Here is a 23,419-nt window from a genome sequence, read left to right as displayed (position 1 = left end):
CTTTTTGTATCCCGCCTGGACAACGGCGCGTGCGTCTGCTCCTGAAAACTGAAGGGTAGGTCTAATATAGGAATCTAGGAGCAGGTGAGGTAGAGCACTTGGTACTGAAATTAGGTTATAGCTCTTTTACTTAACTTTGCATACAGATGAGCACGTATGTGCGAAGCCGTTCATCAGTCAGACATTGGCTAGAAAGTACAAAGAGAAAATCTGTAATAGCTCGCCCGCTATGAAATAGAAACAATGTTGCTAGGTCATCTCCTCGGAATCAATTGTTCAGAATCTGGTGCGGCGCTCGTAGAGCTGCGCAGCTTTAGCTAGAGGGCGCTGTCGTTGTTGTCTGTCGTAGTGCCAACCTAAGAACTTTTACCTACGCCGTGGCGTCCTAGCTATCGATACCACATCCCTCCCCCTGAAACGACGCACCGTCGTTGAGTATGGCTTCCGACGGCGGGTGGAGAGACCCAGGGGCTGCGCAGCTGAGGGGGTGGACAGCAGGAAGAACTGCCGAGGCGCGCTGTCCATCCAGGTCTCCGAATTGCTCGCGAGGGGCGAGGAAAGCGCCCTATGGAAACCTGCCCAGGCCGCGCACCGCCACTGGGTATGATCGCACGAGGAGGTGGCAGCGGCGGCGAAACGCGTCCGTCTGGTGCAGGTGACCAGACCGGCAGCGGCGGTGTCGGCTGGAGCACCTGCGGCGCGGGGCGAGCAGCGGAGGCGGTGGAAGCTGCGAAGCATCCAATTCTACCGCAAAACAGCCACCGGCACAAAACCGAGGACGGCACAAACGGATCTGAATCCGGTGTCACTTGACTGTGCCGGAGGGACCAGAAATGACTAATAGTGCCCGGCCAAGCAGGCGAAGAAAGAAACCACTGCTCCCAGCGCTGCCTGCCAGAGAGAACGCAATAGAACACCAAATCATGCGGCGCCAAACCAGAACGAGGCGAAGAAGCAGGAGCGCGCAGCGGCGGGTGCAATAGCTGCAGGAGCGGCCGATGGGTGCGGCCATGTAGCAATTCCGATTGGAAAAGGTGGCCACATGGCTGGGAGCAATATGAAGCAAGTAAACGCCATAGCACGCGCTTGTGAGAGTGCGCGGCACGCAGCTTTCTCATCTGCGATTTAAATGTATGCACAAAACGTTCAGCCTCACCGTTCTACTTGGGGTGGAACGGGGCTGAGGTCAGATGACGAATGCCACTAGCAACACAGAACGCTTCAAATTCTGAGGACTCTAACTGGAGACAATAACTTCAGGAAGGCCCTCAATACAACAGATAGACGTCACAGCCTGAATTATATTGGCAAAGGTAGTAGAAGTTATAGGTACTTCAAAAGGAAAGTTGCTGTATGCATCAATAACTATCATCCAGCGGGTGTCAATAACTATCAACCAGCGGGTGTCCCAGAAAGGACCTGCAAAATCAATATGATCGCGCTACCAAGGCACAGTAGGAATCGACCACGCAAAGACGCGCTGGCAGGGAGCAGATTGATGCTCCACGCAAGGCGACAACTAGCAAGCAAATTCTCAGTTTGTTTTTCAATGCCGACCCAAGTGCAGTGACGACGCGCTAATTGCTTTGTCTGCACAATACCCCAATGACCAGCGTGCAGCAATCAGAGGATTTCCGACTGCAAAGTACGAGGTACAACCACACGAGACTGATCATTGACAGTTCGTAACAAGATAACACCGTGCTGTACAGACAAGTTCTGACGTTGAGCAAAGTAACGTCGAACAAATGGATCACAAATCTGTGTAGCACATAAAGCCCATCGAGTACGAATATACTGCAAAAGAATCTGCAAAGAAGCATCAGCGGCTGTCGCGGCAGCAATGCGACGAAAATCCACCGGAAAACCATCAGCTAATTCCTTATCTTGCCAATCAATAAAAATGCATGACAATTCGGAAGAATCAAACACTTTGTCAGGACCGATAGGTATACGAGACAAAGCATCAGTATTGCCATGCTGGGCCGTAGGTCGAAATAAAATTTCGTAATTGTAGCTAGACAAAGTCAAAGACCAACGTTGCAACCTTTGTGCATTACCGGTGGGAACTGACTTTGACGGGCGAAAGAACGACGTCAAAAGCTTATGGTCGGTGACCAAATAGAAGTTGCGACCGCACAAAAAATCGGTAAACTTAGTCACCCCATATACAATAGTTAAAGCTTTTTTCGCGATTTGTGAATAGTTTTGCTGGGCAGAATTGAGCAACTTAGACGCAAAACCGACTGGGCCATCGACAGAACCGCACCGATGCCGTGGGAAAATGCATGGACAGCTAAAACAACTGGTTTCGAGGGATGGAAAGGAATCAAACGGCGATCACGCAACAAAGCAGATTGGAGCTTATGGAAAGCAGCGCCACATTCCGAGGACCAAACAAAGGGAACGTTCTTACGCCGGAGGCGATGCAAAGGCGCTGCAATCTGCGCTGCAGTTGGTATAAACCGAATATAGTATGTAATTTTGGCCAACATAGACTGAAGTTCTTTCAAGTTCCTAGGTGCTGGCAAGTCTCTAATTGCACTGAGATGTGACGGCGAGGGGTGGATACCCTGTCCGTTAATCATAAGTCTTAAATACTGAATCTCAGTTTCAAAAAAATTGCTCCTGGCTCTGTTACACTTTAATCCTGCCTGCAAAAGTACAGTAAATAAAGCACGCAAATTCTGCAAATGTTCGTCAGGGATGCGACCTGATACGACAATATCGTCGAGATAATGGGAACAAACAGGGACAGTGGCACACAACTGCCGCAGGTAAGACTGAAAAATAGCAGGAGCCGAAGCAAAACCAAACGGAAGGCGGCGAAACTCGCACAATCCAAGGTGGGTGTTGATCACAAATTAGCACTGCGACTGGTCGTCGAGCGGAATCTGCAGGAATGCGTCCCTCAAGTCAATCGTGGAAAATGGAAACGTAGCTACCACTCTCTGAAGATTTACAGTAAACTTAAAGTGAGCTCAGACACGAAGAAGGTCGTTTGGTTTCTTCACACACACTATAAGCAAAGCCCATGGCGAAGCAGAAACAGGATCAATGACACCCCTGTCTTGGAAATACTGAAGTTCTGCAGCTACGGCGTCGCGCAGTGCGTGGGGTACCGGTCGTGCCCGTCAGAAAATAGGTGTGGCATTGTCTTCAACTACAACATGCGCTGCAAAGTCGGAGGCGTAACCAAGGCCATCAGAAAATAGTCCAGCAAAATCAGCGCATAGTGCGGCAACACTGTCTGTATGGTCGCTAGCGTTGAGGCAAAGTACACTGTCCTGAACTGCGAGGCCAAAAAGTTCACATGCGTCCATGCGAAAAATGTTCGTAGCATCACTTGATGTGAGCACATGAAAAGACACTGTACACGTCGTTGCACGATTTGTGGCTTGAAAACTACACACGCCGAGCACTGAGATTTCCTGTCCAGTAAATGTAGTCACCATGGAATGCGAACGTCGAAGTGGGGGCGAACCAAGCAAGTGATACATTGATTTGTTCACTAAAGAAACTGACCCGCCAGTGTCCACTGCATGCCATCAGAACGTCCACAAATGTTCAAAGTCACAAAAAGTTCCCTTTCATTGCTCTGAATGCGAGAGGAAGTGTGTGGCAAAACTTCATTCACGATGAGCTGTAGAAGCAAGTGGAGCAGAAGGGTTAGAATAAATGGCATTTACGTCCATAGGCTGATGTGAACTATGATGACGGCGGTTTCCGTTGCGGTGAGGCGCGCGCGAGTCACACGAACGGGAGACAAGTTGTATTTCTCTTACGACACACAGCTCGCACATGTCCTGTCTTATTACAAAAATAACACGGTGCTTACCGGGATGGGCAACTGTACCGTGGGTGGGCACGAAAGCAGTTCGGACATGATTTCAGTTTCTGAGTAGGTGCCGGGCGTGAAACTTGTATACGTGCGCGCCAGCGGCGCGACGTGGCATGCTGTGTTGGGACCGGTCGGGATGGCACGTGTTGTGCTGCGCTAAAGTACACACTCCCAGGGTCACGTCGAACGCAGACGTAACCATGTCTACTGTATCTTGTCTCTCTAGCAAGCCCGCTACTTCCTGCAAAGACGGGTTTTGGAATTTGAGGATTTGCTCGCGGATGGGGTGATCCGCCACATACTGCGCTATAGCGCCCCTAACCATTATATCTGCATATGAGGGTCCACGTGAGCAATGTGTGTCACAATCAGAAGTTAGTCTCTGAAGGTCCGCTAAACAAGATTTATTGGACTGAGTATGGCCCGCCGGAGGCGAAAGAATTTGTAGCGTGCAGCTTCCACATTCACACTGTCACTGAAGTTGGAGTTCAAAGCGTCAATTGCTCAGTCGTAAGTTTTAGTTTCTGGGAGGGTTGGGGGGGGGGGGGGGGGGACAATTTCACGAGCACACGGTATAGCACAACACCCGTGTTGGCAATGAAAAAGGCAATCCGCTCTGTACCTGGTATGTTGTAAGCTGCGAAGTGTGCCTCGAGCTGGGCGATGTATTCTGGCCAGCGTTCAACGTCTGGATTGATGGCACGAAATGGCGGCGCCGAAATAGCTGCAGTTTCTAGTGTGACCAGTCCATTTATGGCCGCTAGCAGCTGCGTCATTTGCAGAGCCTGAAGACAAGATCGGAGAGCAAATCCTGTTCATGTGGCGAAGCCATGCTTTACACAAATGAAAGTCTTATAGCGAATGCCGGAAGCAGTCTTCCACTGAGGCTAGCACAAAAAGAAAGCAGTGCCGAGCAAAAAAAGAAGTGAGAGTGGGAAAAAAATTTTTAGTCCTTGCTCGTCGCGACTTTTTGTATCCCGACTGGAAGGTGGAGCATGGGCCTGCTCCTGAAAACTGAAGGAAGCTGGAGGAGCAGGTTAGGTAGAAAACTTGGTACTGCAATTAGGTTATAACTCTTTTACTTAACTTTGCGTACAGATGACCACGTAGGTGCGAAGCCGTTCATCAATAAAACATCGGCTAGAAAGGAATGAAGGGGAAAATCTGTAGTGCCTCGTCCACTATGAAATGGAAACAATGTTGCTAGGTCGTCTCCTCGGAATCAAATGGGCTTGAATCTGGAGCGGCGCTCGTAGAGCTGCGCAGCTCCGGCTAGAGGGCGCTGTCGTTGTTGTCTGTCGTAGTGCCAACCTAAGAACTTTTACCTACGCCGAGGCGTCCTAGCTATCGATACCACATCCCCCCCCCCCCCCCTGAAACGAGGCACCGTCGTTGAGTATGGCTTCCGACGGCGGGTGGAGAGACCCAGGGGCTGCGCAGCTGAGGGGGTGGACAGCAGGAAGAACTGCCGAGACGCGCTGTCCATCCAGGTCTCCGAATTGCTCGCGAGGGGCGAGGAAAGCGCCCTATGGAAACCTGCCCAGGCCGCGCACCGCCACTGGGTATGATCGCACGAGGAGGTGGCAGCGGCGGCGAAACGCGTCCGTCTGGTGCAGGTGACCAGACCGGCAGCGGCGGTGTCGGCTGGAGCACCTGCGGCGCGGGGCGAGCAGCGGAGGCGGTGGAAGCTGCGAAGCATCCAATTCTACCGCAAAACAGCCACCGGCACAAAACCGAGGACGGCACAAACGGATCTGAATCCGGTGTCACTTGACTGTGCCGGAGGGACCAGAAATGACTAATAGTGCCCGGCCAAGCAGGCGAAGAAAGAAACCACTGCTCCCAGCGCTGCCTGCCAGAGAGAACGCAATAGAACACCAAATCATGCGGCGCCAAACCAGAACGAGGCGAAGAAGCAGGAGCGCGCAGCGGCGGGTGCAATAGCTGCAGGAGCGGCCGATGGGTGCGGCCATGTAGCAATTCCGATTGGAAAAGGTGGCCACATGGCTGGGAGCAATATGAAGCAAGTAAACGCCATAGCACGCGCTTGTGAGAGTGCGCGGCACGCAGCTTTCTCATCTGCGATTTAAATGTATGCACAAAACGTTCAGCCTCACCGTTCTACTTGGGGTGGAACGGGGCTGAGGTCAGATGACGAATGCCACTAGCAACACAGAACGCTTCAAATTCTGAGGACTCTAACTGGAGACAATAACTTCAGGAAGGCCCTCAATACAACAGATAGACGTCACAGCCTGAATTATATTGGCAAAGGTAGTAGAAGATATAGGTACTTCAAAAGGAAAGTTGCTGTATGCATCAATAACTATCAACCAGTGGGTGTCAATAACTATCCACCAGCGGGTGTCCCAGAAAGGACCTGCAAAATCAATATGATCGCGCTACCGAGGCACAGTAGGAATCGACCACGCAAAGACGAACTGGCAGGGAGCAGATTCATGCTCCACGCAAGGCGACAACTAGCAAGCAAATTCTCAGTCTGTTTTTCAATGCCGACCCAAGTGCAGTGACGACGCGCTAATTGCTTTGTCTGCACAATACCCCAATGACCAGTGTGCAGCAATCAGAGGATTTCCGACTGCAAAGTACGAGGTACAACCACACGAGACTGATCATTGACAGTTCGTAACAAGATAACACCGTGCTGTACAGACAAGTTCTGACGTTGAGCAAAGTAACGTCGAACAAATGGATCACAAATCTGTGTAGCACATAAAGCCCATCGAGTACGAATATACTGCAAAAGAATCTGCAAAGAAGCATCAGCGGCTGTCGCGGCAGCAATGCGACTAAAATCCACCGGAAAACCATCAGCTAATTCCTTATCTTGCCAATCAATAAAAATGCATGACAATTCGGAAGAATCAAACACTTTGTCAGGACCGATAGGTATACGAGACAAAGCATCAGTATTGCCATGCTGGGCCGTAGGTCGAAATAAAATTTCGTAGTTGTAGCTAGACAAAATCAAAGACCAACGTTGCAACCTTTGTGCATTACCGGTGGGAATTGACTTTGACGGGCGAAAGAACGACGTCAAAATCTTATGGTCGGTGACCAAATAGAAGTTGCGACCGGACAAAAAATCGGTAAAGTTAGTCACCCCATATACAATAGTTAAAGCTGTTTTCTCGATTTGTGAATAGTTTTGCTGGGCAGAATTGAGCAACTTAGACGCAAAACCGACTGGGCCATCGACAGAACCGCACCGATGCCGTGAGAAAATGCATGGACAGCTAAAACAACTGGTTTCGAGGGATGGAAAGGAATCAAACGGCGATCACGCAACAAAGCAGATTGGAGCTTATGGAAAGCAGCGCCACATTCCGAGGACCAAACAAAAGGAACGTTCTTACGCCGGAGGCGATGCAAAGGCGCTGCAATCTGCGCTGCAGTTGGTATAAACCGAATATAGTATGTAATTTTGGCCAACATAGACTGAAGTTCTTTCAAGTTCCTAGGTGCTGGCAAGTCTCTAATTGCACTGAGATGTGACGGCGAGGGGTGGATACCCTGTCCGTTAATCATAAGTCTTAAATACTGAATCTCAGTTTCAAAAAATTTGCTCCTGTCTCTGTTACACTTCCTGCAAAAGTACAGTAAATAAGGCACGCAAATTCTGCAAATGTTCGTCAGGGGTGCGACCTGATACGACAATATCGTCGAGATAATGGGAACAACCAGGGACAGTGGCACACAACTGCCGCAGGTAAGACTGAAAAATAGCAGGAGCCGAAGCAAAACCAAACGGAAGGCGGCGAAACTCGCACAATCCAAGGTGGGTGTTGATCACAAATTAGCACTGCGACTGGTCGTCAAGCGGAATCTGCAGGAATGCGTCCCTCAAGTCAATCATGGAAAATGGAAACGTAGCTACCACTCTCTGAAGACATACAGTAAACTCACACACGAAGAAGGTCGTTTGGTTTCTTCACACACACTATAGGCGAAGCCCATGGCGAAGCAGAAACAGGATCAATGACACCCCTGTCTTGGAAATACTGAAGTTCTGCAGCTACGGCGTCGCGCAGTGCGTGGGGTACCGGTCGTGCCCGTCAGAAAATAGGTGTAGCATTGTCTTCAACTGCAACATGCGCTGCAAAGTCTGAGGCGTAACCAAGGCCATCAGTAAATAGTCCAGCAAAATCAGCGCATAGTGCGGCAACACTGTCTGTATGGTCACTAGCGTTGAGGCAAAGTACACTGTCCTGAATTGCGAGGCCAAAAAGTTCAAATGCGTCCATGCGAAAAATGTTCGTAGCATCACTTGATGTGAGCACATGAAAAGACACTGTACACGTCGTTGCACGATTTGTGGCTTGAAAACTACACACGCCGAGCACTGAGATTTCCTGTCCAGTAAATGTAGTCACCATGGAATGCGAACGTCGAGGAGGGGGCGAACCAAGCAAGTGATACATTGATTTGTTCACTAAAGAAACTGACCCACCAGTGTCCACTGCATGCCATCAGAACGTCCACAAATGTTCAAAGTCACAAAAAGTTCCCTTGCATTGCTCTGAATGCGAGAGGAAGTGTGTGGCAAAACTTCATTCACGATGAGCTGTAGAAGCACGTGGAGCAGAAGGGTTAGAATAAATGGGATTTACGTCCATAGGCTGATGTGAACCATGATGACGGCGGTTTCCGTTGCGGTGAGGCGCGCGCGAGTCACACGAACGGGAGACAAGTTGTATTTCTCTTACGACACACAGCTCGCACATGTCCTGTCTTATTACAAAAATAACACGGTGCTTACCGGGATGGGCAACTGTACCGTGGGTGTGCACGAAAGCAGTTCGGACATGATTTCAGTTTCTGAGTAGGTGCCGGGCGTGAAACTTGTATACGTGCGCGCCAGCGGCGCGACGTGGCATGCTGTGTTGGGACCGGTCGGGATGGCACGTGTTGTGCTGCGCTAAAGTACACACTCCCAGGGTCACGTCGAACGCAGACGTAACCATGTCTACTGTATCTTGTCTCTCTAGCAAGCCCGCTATTTCCTGCAAAGACGGGTTTTGGAATTTGAGGATTTGCTCGCGGATGGGGTGATCCGCTACATACTGCGCTATAGCGCCCCTAACCATTATATCCGCATATGAGGGTCCACGTGAGCAATGTGTGTCACAATCAGAAGTTAGTCTCTGAAGGTCCGCTAAACAAGATTTATTGGACTGAGTATGGCCACGCCGGAGGCGAAAGAATTTGTAGCGTGCAGCTTCCACATTCACACTGTCACTGAAGTTGGAGTTCAAAGTGTCAATTGCTCAGTCGTAAGTTTTAGTTTCTGGGCGGGGGGGGGGGGGGGGACGACGACAATTTCACGAGCACACGGTATAGCACAACACCCGTGTTGGCAATGAAAAAGGCAATCCGCTCTGTACCTGGTATGTTGTAAGCTGCGAAGTGTGCCTCGAGCTGGGCGATGTATTCTGGCCAGCGTTCAACGTCTGGATTGATGGCACGAAATGGCGGCGCCGAAATAGCTGCAGTTTCTAGTGTGACCAGTCCATTTATGGCCGCTAGCAGCTGCGTCATTTGCAGAGCCTGAAGACAAGATCGGAGAGCAAAGCCCGTTCATGTGGCGAAGCCATGCTTTACACAAATGAAAGTCTTATAGCGAATGTCGGAAGCAGTCTTCCACTGAGGCTAGCACAAAAAGAAAGTAGTGCCGAGCAAAAAAAGAAGTGAGAGTGGGAAAAAAATTTTTTGTCCTTGCTCGTCACGACTTTTTGTATCCCGACTGGAAGGTGGAGCGTGGGTCTGCTCCTGAAAACTGAAGGAAGCTGGAGGAGCAGGTTAGGTAGAAAACTTGGTACTGCAATTAGGTTATAACTCTTTTACTTAACTTTGCGTACAGATGACCACGTAGGTGCGAAGCCGTTCATCAATAAAACATCGGCTAGAAGGTATGAAGGGGAAAATCTGTAGTGCCTCGTCCACTATGAAATGGAAACAATGTTGCTAGGTCGTCTCCTCGGAATCAAATGGGCCTGAATCTGGAGCGGCGCTCGTAGAGCTGCACAGCGCCGGCTAGAGGGCGCTGTCTGTGTCAGTGTCGTAGTGTCAACCTAAGAACTATTACCTACGTCGTGACATCGTAGCTATCGATACCACACCTCTCTGTATTCATCTTCCCCTCGAAACCTTCTACATCTACATCCACATCCATACTTCGCAAGCCACCTGACGGTGTGTGGCGAATGGTACCTTCAGTACCTCTATCGGTTCTCCATTCTATTCCAGTCTCGTATTGTTCGTAGAAAGAAGGACTGTCGGTATGCCTCTGTGTGGGCTCAAATCTCTCTGATTTTATCCTCATGGTCTCTTCGCGAGATATACATAGGAGGGAGCAATATACTGCTTGACTCCTCAGTGAAGGTATGTTCTCGAAACTTCAACAAACGCCCGTACCGAGCTACTAAGCGTCTCTCCTGCAGAGTCTTCCACAGGAGTTTATCTATCATCTCCGTAACGCTTTCGCGATTACTAAATGATACTGCAACGAAGCGCGCTACTGTCCGTTGGATCTTCTCTATCTCTTCTATCAACCCTATCTGGTACGGATCCCACACTGCTAAGCAGTATTCAGGCACTGGGCGAACAAGCGTACTGCAATCTGCTTCCTTTGCTTCGGATTGCACTTCATTACTATTCTTCCGATGAATCTCAGTCTGGTATCTGCTTTAGCGACGATCAACTTTGTATGATCATTCCATTTTAAATCACTCCTAATGCGTATTCCCAGATAATTTATGGCATTAACTGCTTCCAGTCGCTCATGTGTTATATTATAGCTAAATGATAAGGGATCTTTCTTTCTATGTATTCGCAGCACATTACACTTGACTACATTGAGATTCAATTGCCATTACCTGCACCATGCATCAATTCGCTGCAGATCCTCCTGCATTTCAGTACAATGTTCCATCGTTACAACCTCTCCGGTAAACCACAGCATTATTCGCAAAAAGCCTCAGTGAACTTCCCATGTCATCCACAAGGTCATTTATGTGTATTGTGAATAGCAACGGTCCTACGACACTCAACTGCAGCATACCTGAAATCAATCTCCATTGAGAATGACATGCTGCGTTCTGTTATCTACGAACTTTTCAATCCAATCACACAATTGGTCTGATAGTCCATATGCTCTTACTTTGTGCATTAAATGACTGTGGGTAACTGTGTCGAACGCCTTTCGGAAGTCAAGAAACACGGTATCTACCTGAGAACCCGTGACTATGGCCGTCTGAGTGTCGTGGACGAATAGCGCGAGCTGGGTTTCACACGATCGTCTTTTTCGAAACCCATGCAGATTCCTACAAAGTAGATTTCTAGTCTCCAGAAAAGACATTATACTCGAACATAATACGTGTTCAAAATTCTACAACTGATCGACGTTAGAGATATAGGTCTATAGTTCTGCACATCTGTTCGACGTCCCTTCTTGAAAACGGGGATGACCTGTGCCCTTCTCCAATCCTTTGAAACGCTTCGCTCGTCTAGAGACCCACGGTACACCGCTGTTCTCTTTCGACCACCAAGATATCAACGCCGTCCTAATAGCGGTTTGGAAGTTCCTACCTCCACAGCATTCATTCCACATAGTAAGTAAAATTTGGGCCAAGTTTGACTGAAATTGATCCAGGAATTTATATGTCGCCTTATGTTTGTGAGTTTGGAAGAGTACTCATATACCCACTATATTTTATATATTTCACACGTGTTTGTACACATGTCACCTTTACCTATAACAAATTTCGCCCTGCAGTTGTGCTTTCACACAAGCACAATATTTATGATGTCATATCTCCTGAACAACGTGACAAATGAAATAATGTTCAAGGTAGACTCGCCGGTATATTTGGATACAATCTTAGAAATGTGTCGCGAATGGACCTGTTGTTACGGATGTAATAAAACGTCGTACATGATGCGGCAGTTTCACGCGTCTCAGTATTTACGACGTCATGTTTCCTGAATTATGTGTCTACAATATTTTGATGCTGCCGGTATATTCAGTGTTATACGTGAATACCGTCTGCAAAATGTGTCGTGAAAGTAGTGAGTAGTAAAGGAATAATAAATGAATACCTCCTGCCTGATGCGGCTGTTTTACTGCATGAATAGCGAAAATAGAGGGAGCTACAGCTTTTTTTTTCCTTTCATCATTTTATGGTACTTATCAGCCAGAAATTGTTCTGTAAGGTTACGAAATTATGTGTAAAGTTGGTAGCAGGTCATTCCGTGCCCTGACTCTCTAATACTGGATGAGTAAGGTCTGTGTAGTCGCACGTCGTGTGTTCAACCAACTTTCCATCCCCAAACACACCCCATTGATAGGTAGGTAATTCTTTCACGCAGAGCGATCCTATTCAGATAGAAAGAGATATGTGTGTCAAGTTTGGTTGGATTTAGTCGAGTCTGTTAGCAGGAAATGTGGAACATACATAGATACATACTTTCATACATACATATACAGGGCGAGTCACCTAACATTACCGCTGGATATATTTCGTAAACCACATCAAATACTGATGAATAGATTCCACAGACCGAACGTGAGGAGAGGGGCTAGTGTAACTGGTTAACACAAACCATAAAAAAATGCACGGAAGTATGTTTTTTAACACAAACCTACGTTTTTTTAAATGGAAGCCCGTTAGTTTTGTTAGCACATCTAAACATATAAACAAATACGTCATCAGTGCCGTTTGTTCCATTGTAAAATGTTAATTACATCCGGAGATATTGTAACATAAAGTTGACGCTTCAGTACCACTCCTCCGCTGTTCGATCGTGTGTATCGCAGAGCACCGAATTACGTAGGGGTCCAAAGGGAACGGTGATGGACCTTAGGTACAGAAGAGACTGGAACAGCACATTACGTCTACATGCCAACACCATTTTATTGGTCTTTTTCACTGACGCACATGTACATTACCATGAGTTTTGAGGTACACTTACACACGTGGTTTCCGTTTTCAATTACGGAGTGGCATAGAGTGTGTCCCGACATGTCAGGCCAATAGATGTTCAATGTGGTGGCCATCATTTGCTGCACGCAATTGCAATCTCTGGCGTAATGAATGGCGTACACGTCGCAATACATCTTGTGTAATGTCGCCGGAGGCTGCCACAATACGTTGTTTCATATCCTCTGGGGTTGTAGGCACATCACGGTACATTTTCTCCTTTAACGTACCCCACAGAAAGACGTCCAGAGGTGTAAGATCAGAAGATCGGGCTGGCCAATTTAAACGTCCTCCACGTCCTATGAAACGCCCTTCGAACATCCTGTCAAGGGTCACCCTAGTGTCAATGGCGGAATGTGCAGGTGCACCATCATGCTGATACCACATACGTCGACGCGTTTCCAGTGGGACATTTTCGAGCAACGTTGGCAGATCATTCTGTAGAAACGCTATGTATGTTGCAGCTGTTTGGGCCCCTGCAATGAAGTGAGGGCCAATAAGGTGGTCGCCAATGATTCCGCAGCATACATTTACAGTCCACAGTCGCTGTCGCTCTACCTGTCTGAGCCAGCGAGGATTGTCCACGGACCAGTAATGCATGTTTTGTAGATTCACTGCCCCGTGGTTTATGAAACCCGCATCATCGGTAAACAGGTAGAACTGCAGCGTATTCTCTGTTAATGCCCATTGACAGAATTGCACTCGATGATTACAGTCACCACTATGTAATTGCTGATGTAGCGACACATGAAACGGGTGAAAACGGTGACGATGCAGTATGCACATGACACTACTTTGACTCAGTCCAGTGGCTCTCGCAATGTCCCGTGTACTCATGTGTGGATTCATGGCAACAGCAGCTAACACACCAACTGCACCCGCTTCTCCTGTGACGGGCCTTTTACGGACCCGTTTGCGTGCTACGATCATACCTGTTGCATACAGTTGACGGTAGATGTTTTGCAATGTGCGGCACGTTGGATGCTCTCTGTCGGGGTACCGTTCTGCATACACCCTGCAGGCTTCAGCTGCATTTCGTCGACACTCGCCATAGATGAGTATCATCTCCGCCTTTTCAGAGTTCGAATACGCCATAGTTACAGTTCCTACAACACTATACTAAAACAGACGTCTGGTAATACGGTGTACTACGGTTGGTCTGTGTACGGAGACGAATGCAGAATAACAATAGCAGCAAGCGCTACATGCGGACACTGCGACAGCTAGACCAAACCGTGAATGGTAAAACTGATAGAAGCCGACCTCGTGGAAGATCAGTTTTGATTCCGTAGAAATGTTGGAACACGTGAGGCAGTTATGACCTTACGACTTATCAAGAAAGATTAAGGAAAGGCAAATCAACATATCTAGCATTTGTAGACTTAGAGAAATCTTTTGACAATGTTGATTGGAAAACTCGCTTTCAAATTCTGAAGGTGGCAGGTTTAAAATACAGGGAGCGGAAGGCTATTTACAATTTGTACAGAAACCAGATGGCAGGATATAAGACTCGAGGGGCATGAAAGGGAAGCAGTGGTTGGGAACGGAGTGAGACGGGGTTGTAGCGTCTCCCCGATGTTATTCAATCTTTATATTGAGCAAGTAGTAAAGGAAACAAAAGAAAAATTCGGAGTAGGTATTAAAATCCATGGAGAAGAAATAAAAACTTTGAGGTTCGCCGATGACATTGTAATTCTGTCAGAGACAGCAAAGGACTTGGAAGAGCAGTTGAACGGAATAGACAGTGTCTTGAAAGGAGGATATAAGATGAACATCAACAAAAGCAAAACGAGGATAATGGAATGTAGTCGAATTAAGTCGGGCGATGGTGAGGGAATTAGATTAGGAAACGAGACACTTAAAATAGTAAACGAGTTTTGCTATTTGGGGAGAAAAGTAACTGATCATGGTCGAAGTAGAGAGGATATAAAATGTAGACTGGCAATGGCAAGGAAAGCATTTCTGAAGAAGAGAAATTTGTTAACATCGAGTATAAATTTAAGTGTCAAGAAGTCATTCCTGTAAGTATTTGTATGGAGTGTAGCCATGTATGGAAGTGAAACATGGACGATAAGTAGTTTTGACAAAAAGACAATAGGAGCTATCGAAATGTGGTGCTACAGAAGAATGCTGAACAATAGATGGGTAGATCACATAAGTAATGAGGAAGTATTGAATAGGATTGGAGAGAAGAGACGTTTGTGGCACAACTTGACCAGAAGAAGGGATCGGTTGGTAGGACATGTTCTGAGGCATCAAGGGATCACCTATTTAGTATTGGAGGGTAGTGTGGAGGGTAAAAATCGTAGAGGGAGACAAAGAGATGAATAAACTAAGCAGATTCAGAAGGATGTAGGTTGCAGTAGGTACTGGAGATGAAAAAGCTTGCGCAGGATAGAGTAGCATGCAGAGCTGCATCAAACCAGTCTCAGGACTGAAGACTACAACAATAACAACCTAGGGAAACGAAAATACTGGTACACTACAAGAACAAAAGTGATTGAAAACCTGTCAGATAACATTCGCTTTAGTGACCACTTAGACTCTGACTGGTGCACTTTGAATGAAGTGTCTGAAGATCTGTCGATGAATGGCATCTCATTATTGCTCAAAGCTGAAACCAGAAATGTTAGTGATGTATGACATTGTGGTTGGTTTGATTTCTGCGACCTAACTCATCCCAAAGATGTTCAATTGGGATCAGGTGAGGACTCTGGGTAGGATAGTCCATTCCAGGAATGTTACTGTACACAGATCATCGCCTCAGAGAAGCTGCTTTATGACACGGTGCATTGTCATTCTGATAAAAATAATCGTTTCCTTCTACGTGTTCCTCTGCTGCACACAGTACCGGATAATGTAAAATGTGTTCAATGATCTTCCGGATTTAGCGTTTCCATTGGTGCAATAAGGCTGCCACATACTAATCACGAAAGCCGGCCCCATAACGCTACACAATCTCCTCATATGTCAGTGCTGGCGCTACATACACTACTGGCCATTAAAATTGCTGCACCAAGAAGAAATGCAGATGGTAAAAGGGTATTCCTCGGACAAATATATTATACTAGAAATGACATGTAATTACATTCTCACGGAATTTGGGTGCATAGACCCTGAGCAATCAGTAGCCAGAACAACCACCTCTGGCCGTAATAACGGCCTTGATACGCCTGGACATTGAGTCAAACAGAGCTTGGATAGCGTGTATAGGTACAGCTGCGCATGCACTTTCAACACGATACCACAGCTGATCAAGAGTAGTGACTGGCGTATTGTGACGAGCCAGTTGCTCGGCCACCATTCACCAGACGTTTTCACTTGGTGAAAGATGTGGAGAATTTGCTGGCCAGGGCAGCAGTCGAACATGTCCTGTGTCCAGAAAGGCCCGTACAGGACCTGCAACATGCGGTCGTGCATTATCCTGCTGAAATTTAGGGTTTCGCATGGATCGAATGAAGGGTAGTGCCACGGGTCGTAAGACATCTGAAATGTAACGTCCACTGTTCCAAGTGCCGTCAATGCGAACAGGAGGTGACCGAGACGTGTAACCTATGGCACCCCATACCATCACGCCAGGTGATACGCCAGTATGGCGATGACTAATACACGCTTCCAATGTGCGATAACCGCGATGTCGCCAAACACGGATGCGACCATCACCATTCTGTAAACAAAACCTGGATTCATCCGAATAAATGTCGTTTTGCCATTCATGCACCCAGGAACGTCGTCGAGTACACCATCGCAGGCGGTCCTGTCTGTGATGTAGCGTCAAGGGTAACCGAGCTGATAGTCCATGCTGCTGCAAACGTCGTCGAACTCTTCGTACAGATGGTTGTTGTCTTGCAAACATCCCCATCTGTTGACTCAGGGATCGAGACGTGGCTGCACGATCCGTTACAGCCATGCGGATCAGATGCCTGTCATCTCGACTGCTAGTGATACGAGGCCGTTGGGATCCACTACGGCGTTCCGTATTACCCTCCTGAACCCACAGATTCCATATTCTGCTAACAGTCATTGGATCTCGACCAACGCGAGCGGCAATGTCGTGATACGATAAACCGCAATCGCGATAGGCTACAATTGTGGTGGCACGCATTTCTCCTCCTTACACGAGGCATCACAACGTTTCGCCAGGCAACGCCGGTCAATTGTTGATTGTGTATGAGAAATCGGTTGGAAACTTTCCTCATGTCAGCACGTTGTCGGTGTCGTTACCGACGCCAACCTTGTGTGAATATTCTGAAAAGCTAATCATTTGCATATCACAGCATCTTCTTCCTGTCGGTTAAATTTCGCGTCTGTAGGACTTCAACTTCGTGGTGTAGAAATTTTAATGGCCAGTAGTGTATGATAGCAGGAATTCACCAGACCAAAACCTTTCCATTGTACTGCCAATGGTACAACGTGATCTCACCGGAAGCGTCGCTTAGCCTTAATCACAGGAGTGAGGGGCTTGTGTGGAGCTGCCCGATCCCTGTCGCCCATTCTGTTTAACCCCCTCTTCACAGCTACTGTGCTCACTGGACTACTGGTAACACTTTGTAACACATGTGTGATTCCCTCTGTTGATCGTGGGATGTTTTGCAGACACACTTTGCAATGTTCGACGGTTTCTGTCGTCAGTTCATGAGGTCTGACTGCTCTCGTTTTCACTGTTGCTGTACCTTCGCTTTACCACGTCATAGTCACGTGGCCAAGAGTCGACTAGGGCAGCCTTAGAAGAGTTTAACTGTCCCTGACGGATGTGTTACTCAGGTGACGTCCAGACACCAGTCCACGTTCGAAGTTGCTGAGCTCTCGTTTCCGACCCATTCTGCTGTTACTGCTTCTCCATTAAACGCACAATTCTCACTACTTACTCCTACACATGACGTCCAATGGTTAACTTCGCATTACGTAGAAGCGGCGAATGCTTTTTTATTATATACTGTATGAACAGCGCATGTTTATTCTCTGCGACATATGCGCAAATGCTACATTTCCTTTGTGACTGCCTGGAAATAAGCACAATGGTTTAGAGATCAGTATAACACGGAACTAATGACAGAGATTGTTAAGCGAAAATTTTTCGGAATGTGAATACGTTCAGCAAACTCTCGCAATATTTCAAAGTTTATCTATTACATATCTCACTGATATATGGACATACAGTCACATAAATTAGCCCTGCATATCACAGATTCACATTATTGACACATAAAGGGCCTCTTATTACGAAGTACTTTAAATGGAATTGGAACACTGTGGTAGTTACCTATGAAAAGTAACTTTTCTTCCATTGACGAATTTCTGATTACATCCGTAAGCAAGAAAAGTTATCTATGTATATACGTAGAACACAAAAGTATGTCTTACAACAAAATGTAAATAACTGTAACGGTCTTGTTGCATATGTTTCCATATTTCCACTGAAATATCAATTTCTTTTACATCTTTTCTGCAAATAATGTCCGAACCACCATCCAGTTTGGTGTTCCAGGGAATGCAGTAACCGAAAGCTAATGTGAATGTGGTGCAGGAACGAAACAGTCCACCAGAAGGCATTGCGTTGGCATCCTGCCATTTGTTTACGAAAAAGCAAGACAAATATGGAACTGTAATAAACAGTCACCTTGCTGTATTCGTTCAGGGCTTAACGACTATTTATTGCGCCATGGCTATTGCAGTTACTATTAAAAATTTTAAAATGTCCTTTCAGACAATGATGAAACTATGGCCACCATTGTATGCTATATGCCCCCTCCCTTTCCCTCCCTCCTCCATTTGGAATCGCGCGCCCCACAATCAGAACCACTGCTTCGGAGTATAAAATCAGTAGGGAAGGATGGAATAAATCCAAGAAACAATTGATGACATAAGATGTAATTGCTGCTCTCAGATGAAGACGTTGGCATAGGAAACGAATCCTTGGCGGGGCGAGTGAAAGCAGTTCGAATGTTCAAAAGAAAGGATTAAAAAAGTGTAAAAAATAAGAAACGATAGTTTGTGATGCATGATGTTTCAGTTAATTTTCGTGGCTTAATGGTACGTGTTTACAGCACGACGAACAGTAAACTAGTTTCAATAAAAGAACTGGTGACAAATAGTACACGACGACACAAACCGTAGGGGTAGTTACACTGCAATAGCAGCGGAGACTTCAAGTGCGAACGTAAATAGTTACCTAGGTTTGAAGTACTTGACAGATTCACAGTGACTGCAGACACTGGTTAGCTCCTTGTGGGCTATTAAATATCGACCATCTTACACTGTAGATCATTTAGGCAGAAATTAATAATGGTCGCCGTGTTTATAAACCTAAACAATGACGCAGAACACGAATAACCGGGAAACGACTCCTGTTCTTACCATCACCCTGTGTACTTCTATGAGGTCTCTGCTCGCCGACTAACCAAATTACGACAACTTCTGCAACATTAGTAACCGATAATATCATTGAGGTAGGGGACGAGAGTGGAGGGTGGAGGTTGACCCAACACAAAGTACAAACAGAGTCTGTCAGCTGTCAGGTATCGTTATACAGTGATACAGTGGGCCCCACACGTTTTTTTTTTCCAAACTGTTGTCTCTGCTGAGGTTGATAACTTTGAGTGAATTCGTTTTTCTGACGTGGCAGAGAAACTAGTATTCTGCCCCTAGAGCGCAATGACTAGTATAATTTCAGGGTGATAATTATTGAACTATATGAAAAAAACGTAAATTAGTTACAAGCTACAGAGTGCACGCACTTTATTCAACATGTAAAGGTCACTACAGATATTCGAATTGAGGTTATGACATGTTCGATATGCCTGCCATCATTGGCGATAATGTGGTGTGGCACAGACGAATAGCGAAATTCTGCATGACCCACTGAATTTACGGATCATAGATGCTGTCCATGTCCTCCTGAATGGCTGTTTTCAGCTCAGCAATCGTTCTGTTATTGCTGTACACCTTTCCTTTAGTACACGGCCACAAACAGGAGTCGCATGTGTTCAGGTCCGGAGAACATGATGGGCAATCGAGGCCCATGCCATGGCCTCTGGGTACCCCAGAGACAGAATGCGGTCCCCAAAGTGCTCCTCTAGGACATCAAGCACTCTTCTGCTTCGATGGGGTCGAACTCCGTCTTGATTGAACCACATGCTGTAGAAATGAGGGTCACTTTGGATAATTGGGATGAAATCATCTTCTAAAACCTCACCGTGACATCATGGAATATCAAATCGATTATTTCACCACTGGACATTGCACGCCACACTGTTACCTGTTCAGGGTGAAGAGACTTCGCGATAGCGAATGGGGAGTCTCTGTCCCCAAAATGCGCCAATTTTGCTAATTGACGAACCCATCCGAGTGACAGCTGGCTTCGTCTCTAAATCAAACTATGCATACGCATATTAATTCCCATCATGCCCCGGTGCTAATGGGCAGTTTGAACGTCCTAACGCAACCCATCAGAAGTTACTAATATTTTTATTTCATATAGTGCAGTAATTGTCACCAGTAAGGAACCAATTTTAAATAGCAACGGTTAAAATGCCCTGACATCACATTTAAAAGTGCCTGCGCTCTGATGCAGTTGAGAAAAGAAGTTGATTAGTGTTTCTGTGTCACCTTCTTCCTCTTTATAGAAGATGTTTCAAGAAGGACTTTAAAAATTTATCTAAATTTATTGACAAAAGATACAGAGCTGGGTTTAGTGCTATTTTGTGAAAACATTGTTGTTTAAAAAATATATATAGCCTAGGTCCATCCGAATGGTTATTAGAGTTTTTAGTAAACATCTGAGGTAAATTGGTCAATAATAATGAACTACTTTAATCTTTTATATAGTATCTATATATAACATATATGTTAAAAATGTAGCGTATATCCGTTTCTGTGTTAATTACTGTAGCATGTAAAAATTGGAAGTAAGTCGGACAAGAACACACAACCATCGTCATGTCGACCATCACCGCAATCGTGAATATCACGATCATCATAGTCATCACATCAAAATACCTGTCATGATCATGATGATTACAATTATGGTGATCAGTATCACGAAACCATCACAATAATGGCAACGTCAAACCATAACCATCACAACGATCATTATCATCACCATCATTACCATTACGATCATCACCATAATAATCGACATCCTCGTTATCATCATCAGCGTGATCATCGTTGTATCGTAACCCGTCTTTCAGAAATTTAGTGTGGTATACGAGGAGTTACACGAGAATACAGATGAGATGTGAACTAGTTTACAGACGTGTGGAGCGCAGTCATGTATTTGGGTCTGTTGCGTTGCAGCTGAGGATGAGCGGTGAGGAGGCGGTGTGGGACGTGCTGCAGGGCCACGTGACCGCTGCGCGCAGGCCCTCTCCCCGGCTGCTCAAGGTGTTCATCGCCTCCACCAGGACCGGTGAGTCACACGCGCTCTACTTTCCACAGCGCTGCACGCAAAGCTGCCGCCGTATCGCCACGTCGCTTCGCAACACACTACAATGAATCTGCCTTATAAGGAAGCTTTTTTGTCCTACTGAATGCCTCCATTCATCAAATGAATTTCTGTGTATTCGTTCTGATATGGTGCCACTCCAGCTGCATAGAGGCGAACTGACTGAGTGGCGGCAGTATTTTCTGTGCAACTCAGCGCCCCACTTAAGAAGCCACAAGCAGTCGTGTCGCGTCACGCCTTAGACCTTACGTACATTTCAGCAGTCCAATGGAATCGAAATCCCGTAAAACAGGCGTATTAATTAATTTTGTATTTCGTTATAAATGCTCTAGCTACACCGATCATCTAATACAGCTATTACATCGCTTCTTGAATGTACTCGTATATTTTGGTTTCTGGAACATTGGAGAATGCACTATTTCTTTATTTGACAAACCGAAAATTAACTACGGGAAAATTGGAGAGCAAAGAAAATTTTCGTCCCATACACTCATATGAACAATATTGTATGATTTTTTTCGTAATTTTTATTTTCATTTTTCGAAAATATGGGACATTGTTTGTAAGCAGCTTTTCCAATTTGAGGTTCAGGTTCTAACCATGCATACAAAGCAACAAGAACAGTACAGTGTTACCTCTCCTGTATACGACTGTAGTACCGGGTGATCAAAAAGTTAATATAAGTTTGAAAACTGAATAAATCTCGGAATAATGTATATAGAGAGGTACAAATTGACACACATGCTTGGAATGACATAGGGTTTTATTAGAACCATAAAAATACAAAGTTCAAAAAATGTCCGACAGATGGCGCTTCATATGATCACAATAGCAATAATTAGCATATCAAACTAAAACAAAGCAAAGATGATGTTATTTACAGGAAATGCTCAATATGTCCACCATCATTCCTCAACAATATCTGCAGTCGAGGTGTAATGTTGTGAACAGCACTGTAAAGCATGTCCGGAGTTATGGTGAGGCATTGGCATCGGATGTTGTCTTTCAGCATCCCTAGAGATGTTGGTCGATCACGATATACTTGCGACTTCAGGTAACCCCAAAGCCAATAATCGCACGGACTGAGGTTTGGGGACCTGGGAGGCCAAGCGTGACAAAAGTGGCGGCGGAGCACATGATCATCACCAAACGACACTCGCAAGAGATCTTTCACCCATGTAGCAATACCTTGTTTTTTCGGTTCTAATAAAACCCCATGCGATTCTAAACATGTGTGTCAATTTTTTCCCTCTCTATCTACATTATCCCGTGCCTTCTTAAGTTTTCAAATTAATACGGACTTTCTGATCACCCGGTATGTCCGAGTGAGTAAAATCTGCGCCTGCGTTTAGCTCCATATTCAGGTAACTGGTCTATATTTTCATGTATAACGTCCTTCTCAAGCAAAGAAGCCGCTACGTTCTTTTCCTCAACATACTGCGCTGTGTCACTTATGGTCAAACCATTAGCAACTAGAACTTAGAACTACTTAAACCTAACTAACCTAAGGATATCACACACATCCATGCCCGAGGCAGGATTCGAACCTGCGACCGTAGCAGCCGCACGGTTCCGGACTGCGCTCCTACAACCGCTCGGCCACCGCGGCCGGCTGGAGAGAAACAATAATCACTGCTGGTAATAGACGTAGTGAAACATTCATAACAATGAAGTACAAGAGTTCATGGCGTTTCTTTGTAGAAACTTAAGTAATCAGCCTTATGGGCAGAATAATTGAAACGACATGAGGAGTATCAGTGTTACAAGTTAAAGCATGAGCGCCGAATAACCCAGACTGAAAAACTGCCGCCACATTGTTTTGCACTTCCATTCGCAGCTGTTTTCAGGGCAGCACCGGCCGTGGACTGGCTTAATGCAGTTGCGTGGTTGTCATTAATCCCACCGACTATACCTTAAATGATATTTTGTTCTTCCTCTGTTCAGAGCACGGAATTACTACGTGATTATTTATAAACGAACAGAATCATAGCGCTATGCAAAAAATTATTATCTGTACATACACTCCTGGAAATTGAAATAAGAACACCGTGAATTCATTGTCCCAGGAAGGGGAAACTTTATTGACACATTCCTGGGGTCAGATACATCACATGATCACACTGACAGAACCAC

The 23,419-nt window shown here is 46.1% G+C and overlaps 1 protein-coding gene across 1 annotated transcript in view; it reads left to right on the top strand.

Moving 5' to 3' along the window:
* LOC126285291 (protein qui-1) overlaps nt 1-23,419 on the top strand; it is a 1,482,105-nt gene that overhangs the window by 125,135 nt on the left and 1,333,551 nt on the right. Inside the window, exon 2 of the mRNA XM_049984579.1 lies at nt 21,139-21,250. Coding sequence (XP_049840536.1) covers nt 21,139-21,250 — 112 coding nt within the window. The remainder of the gene's footprint in view (nt 1-21,138; nt 21,251-23,419) is intronic.

The sequence above is a fragment of the Schistocerca gregaria genome, chromosome 8 (assembly GCF_023897955.1).
Source record: "Schistocerca gregaria isolate iqSchGreg1 chromosome 8, iqSchGreg1.2, whole genome shotgun sequence".
NCBI lineage: Eukaryota > Metazoa > Arthropoda > Insecta > Orthoptera > Acrididae > Schistocerca > Schistocerca gregaria.
The sequence above is the reverse complement of the archived record's forward strand: the minus strand, read 5'-3'. Positions and strand labels throughout refer to the sequence as shown.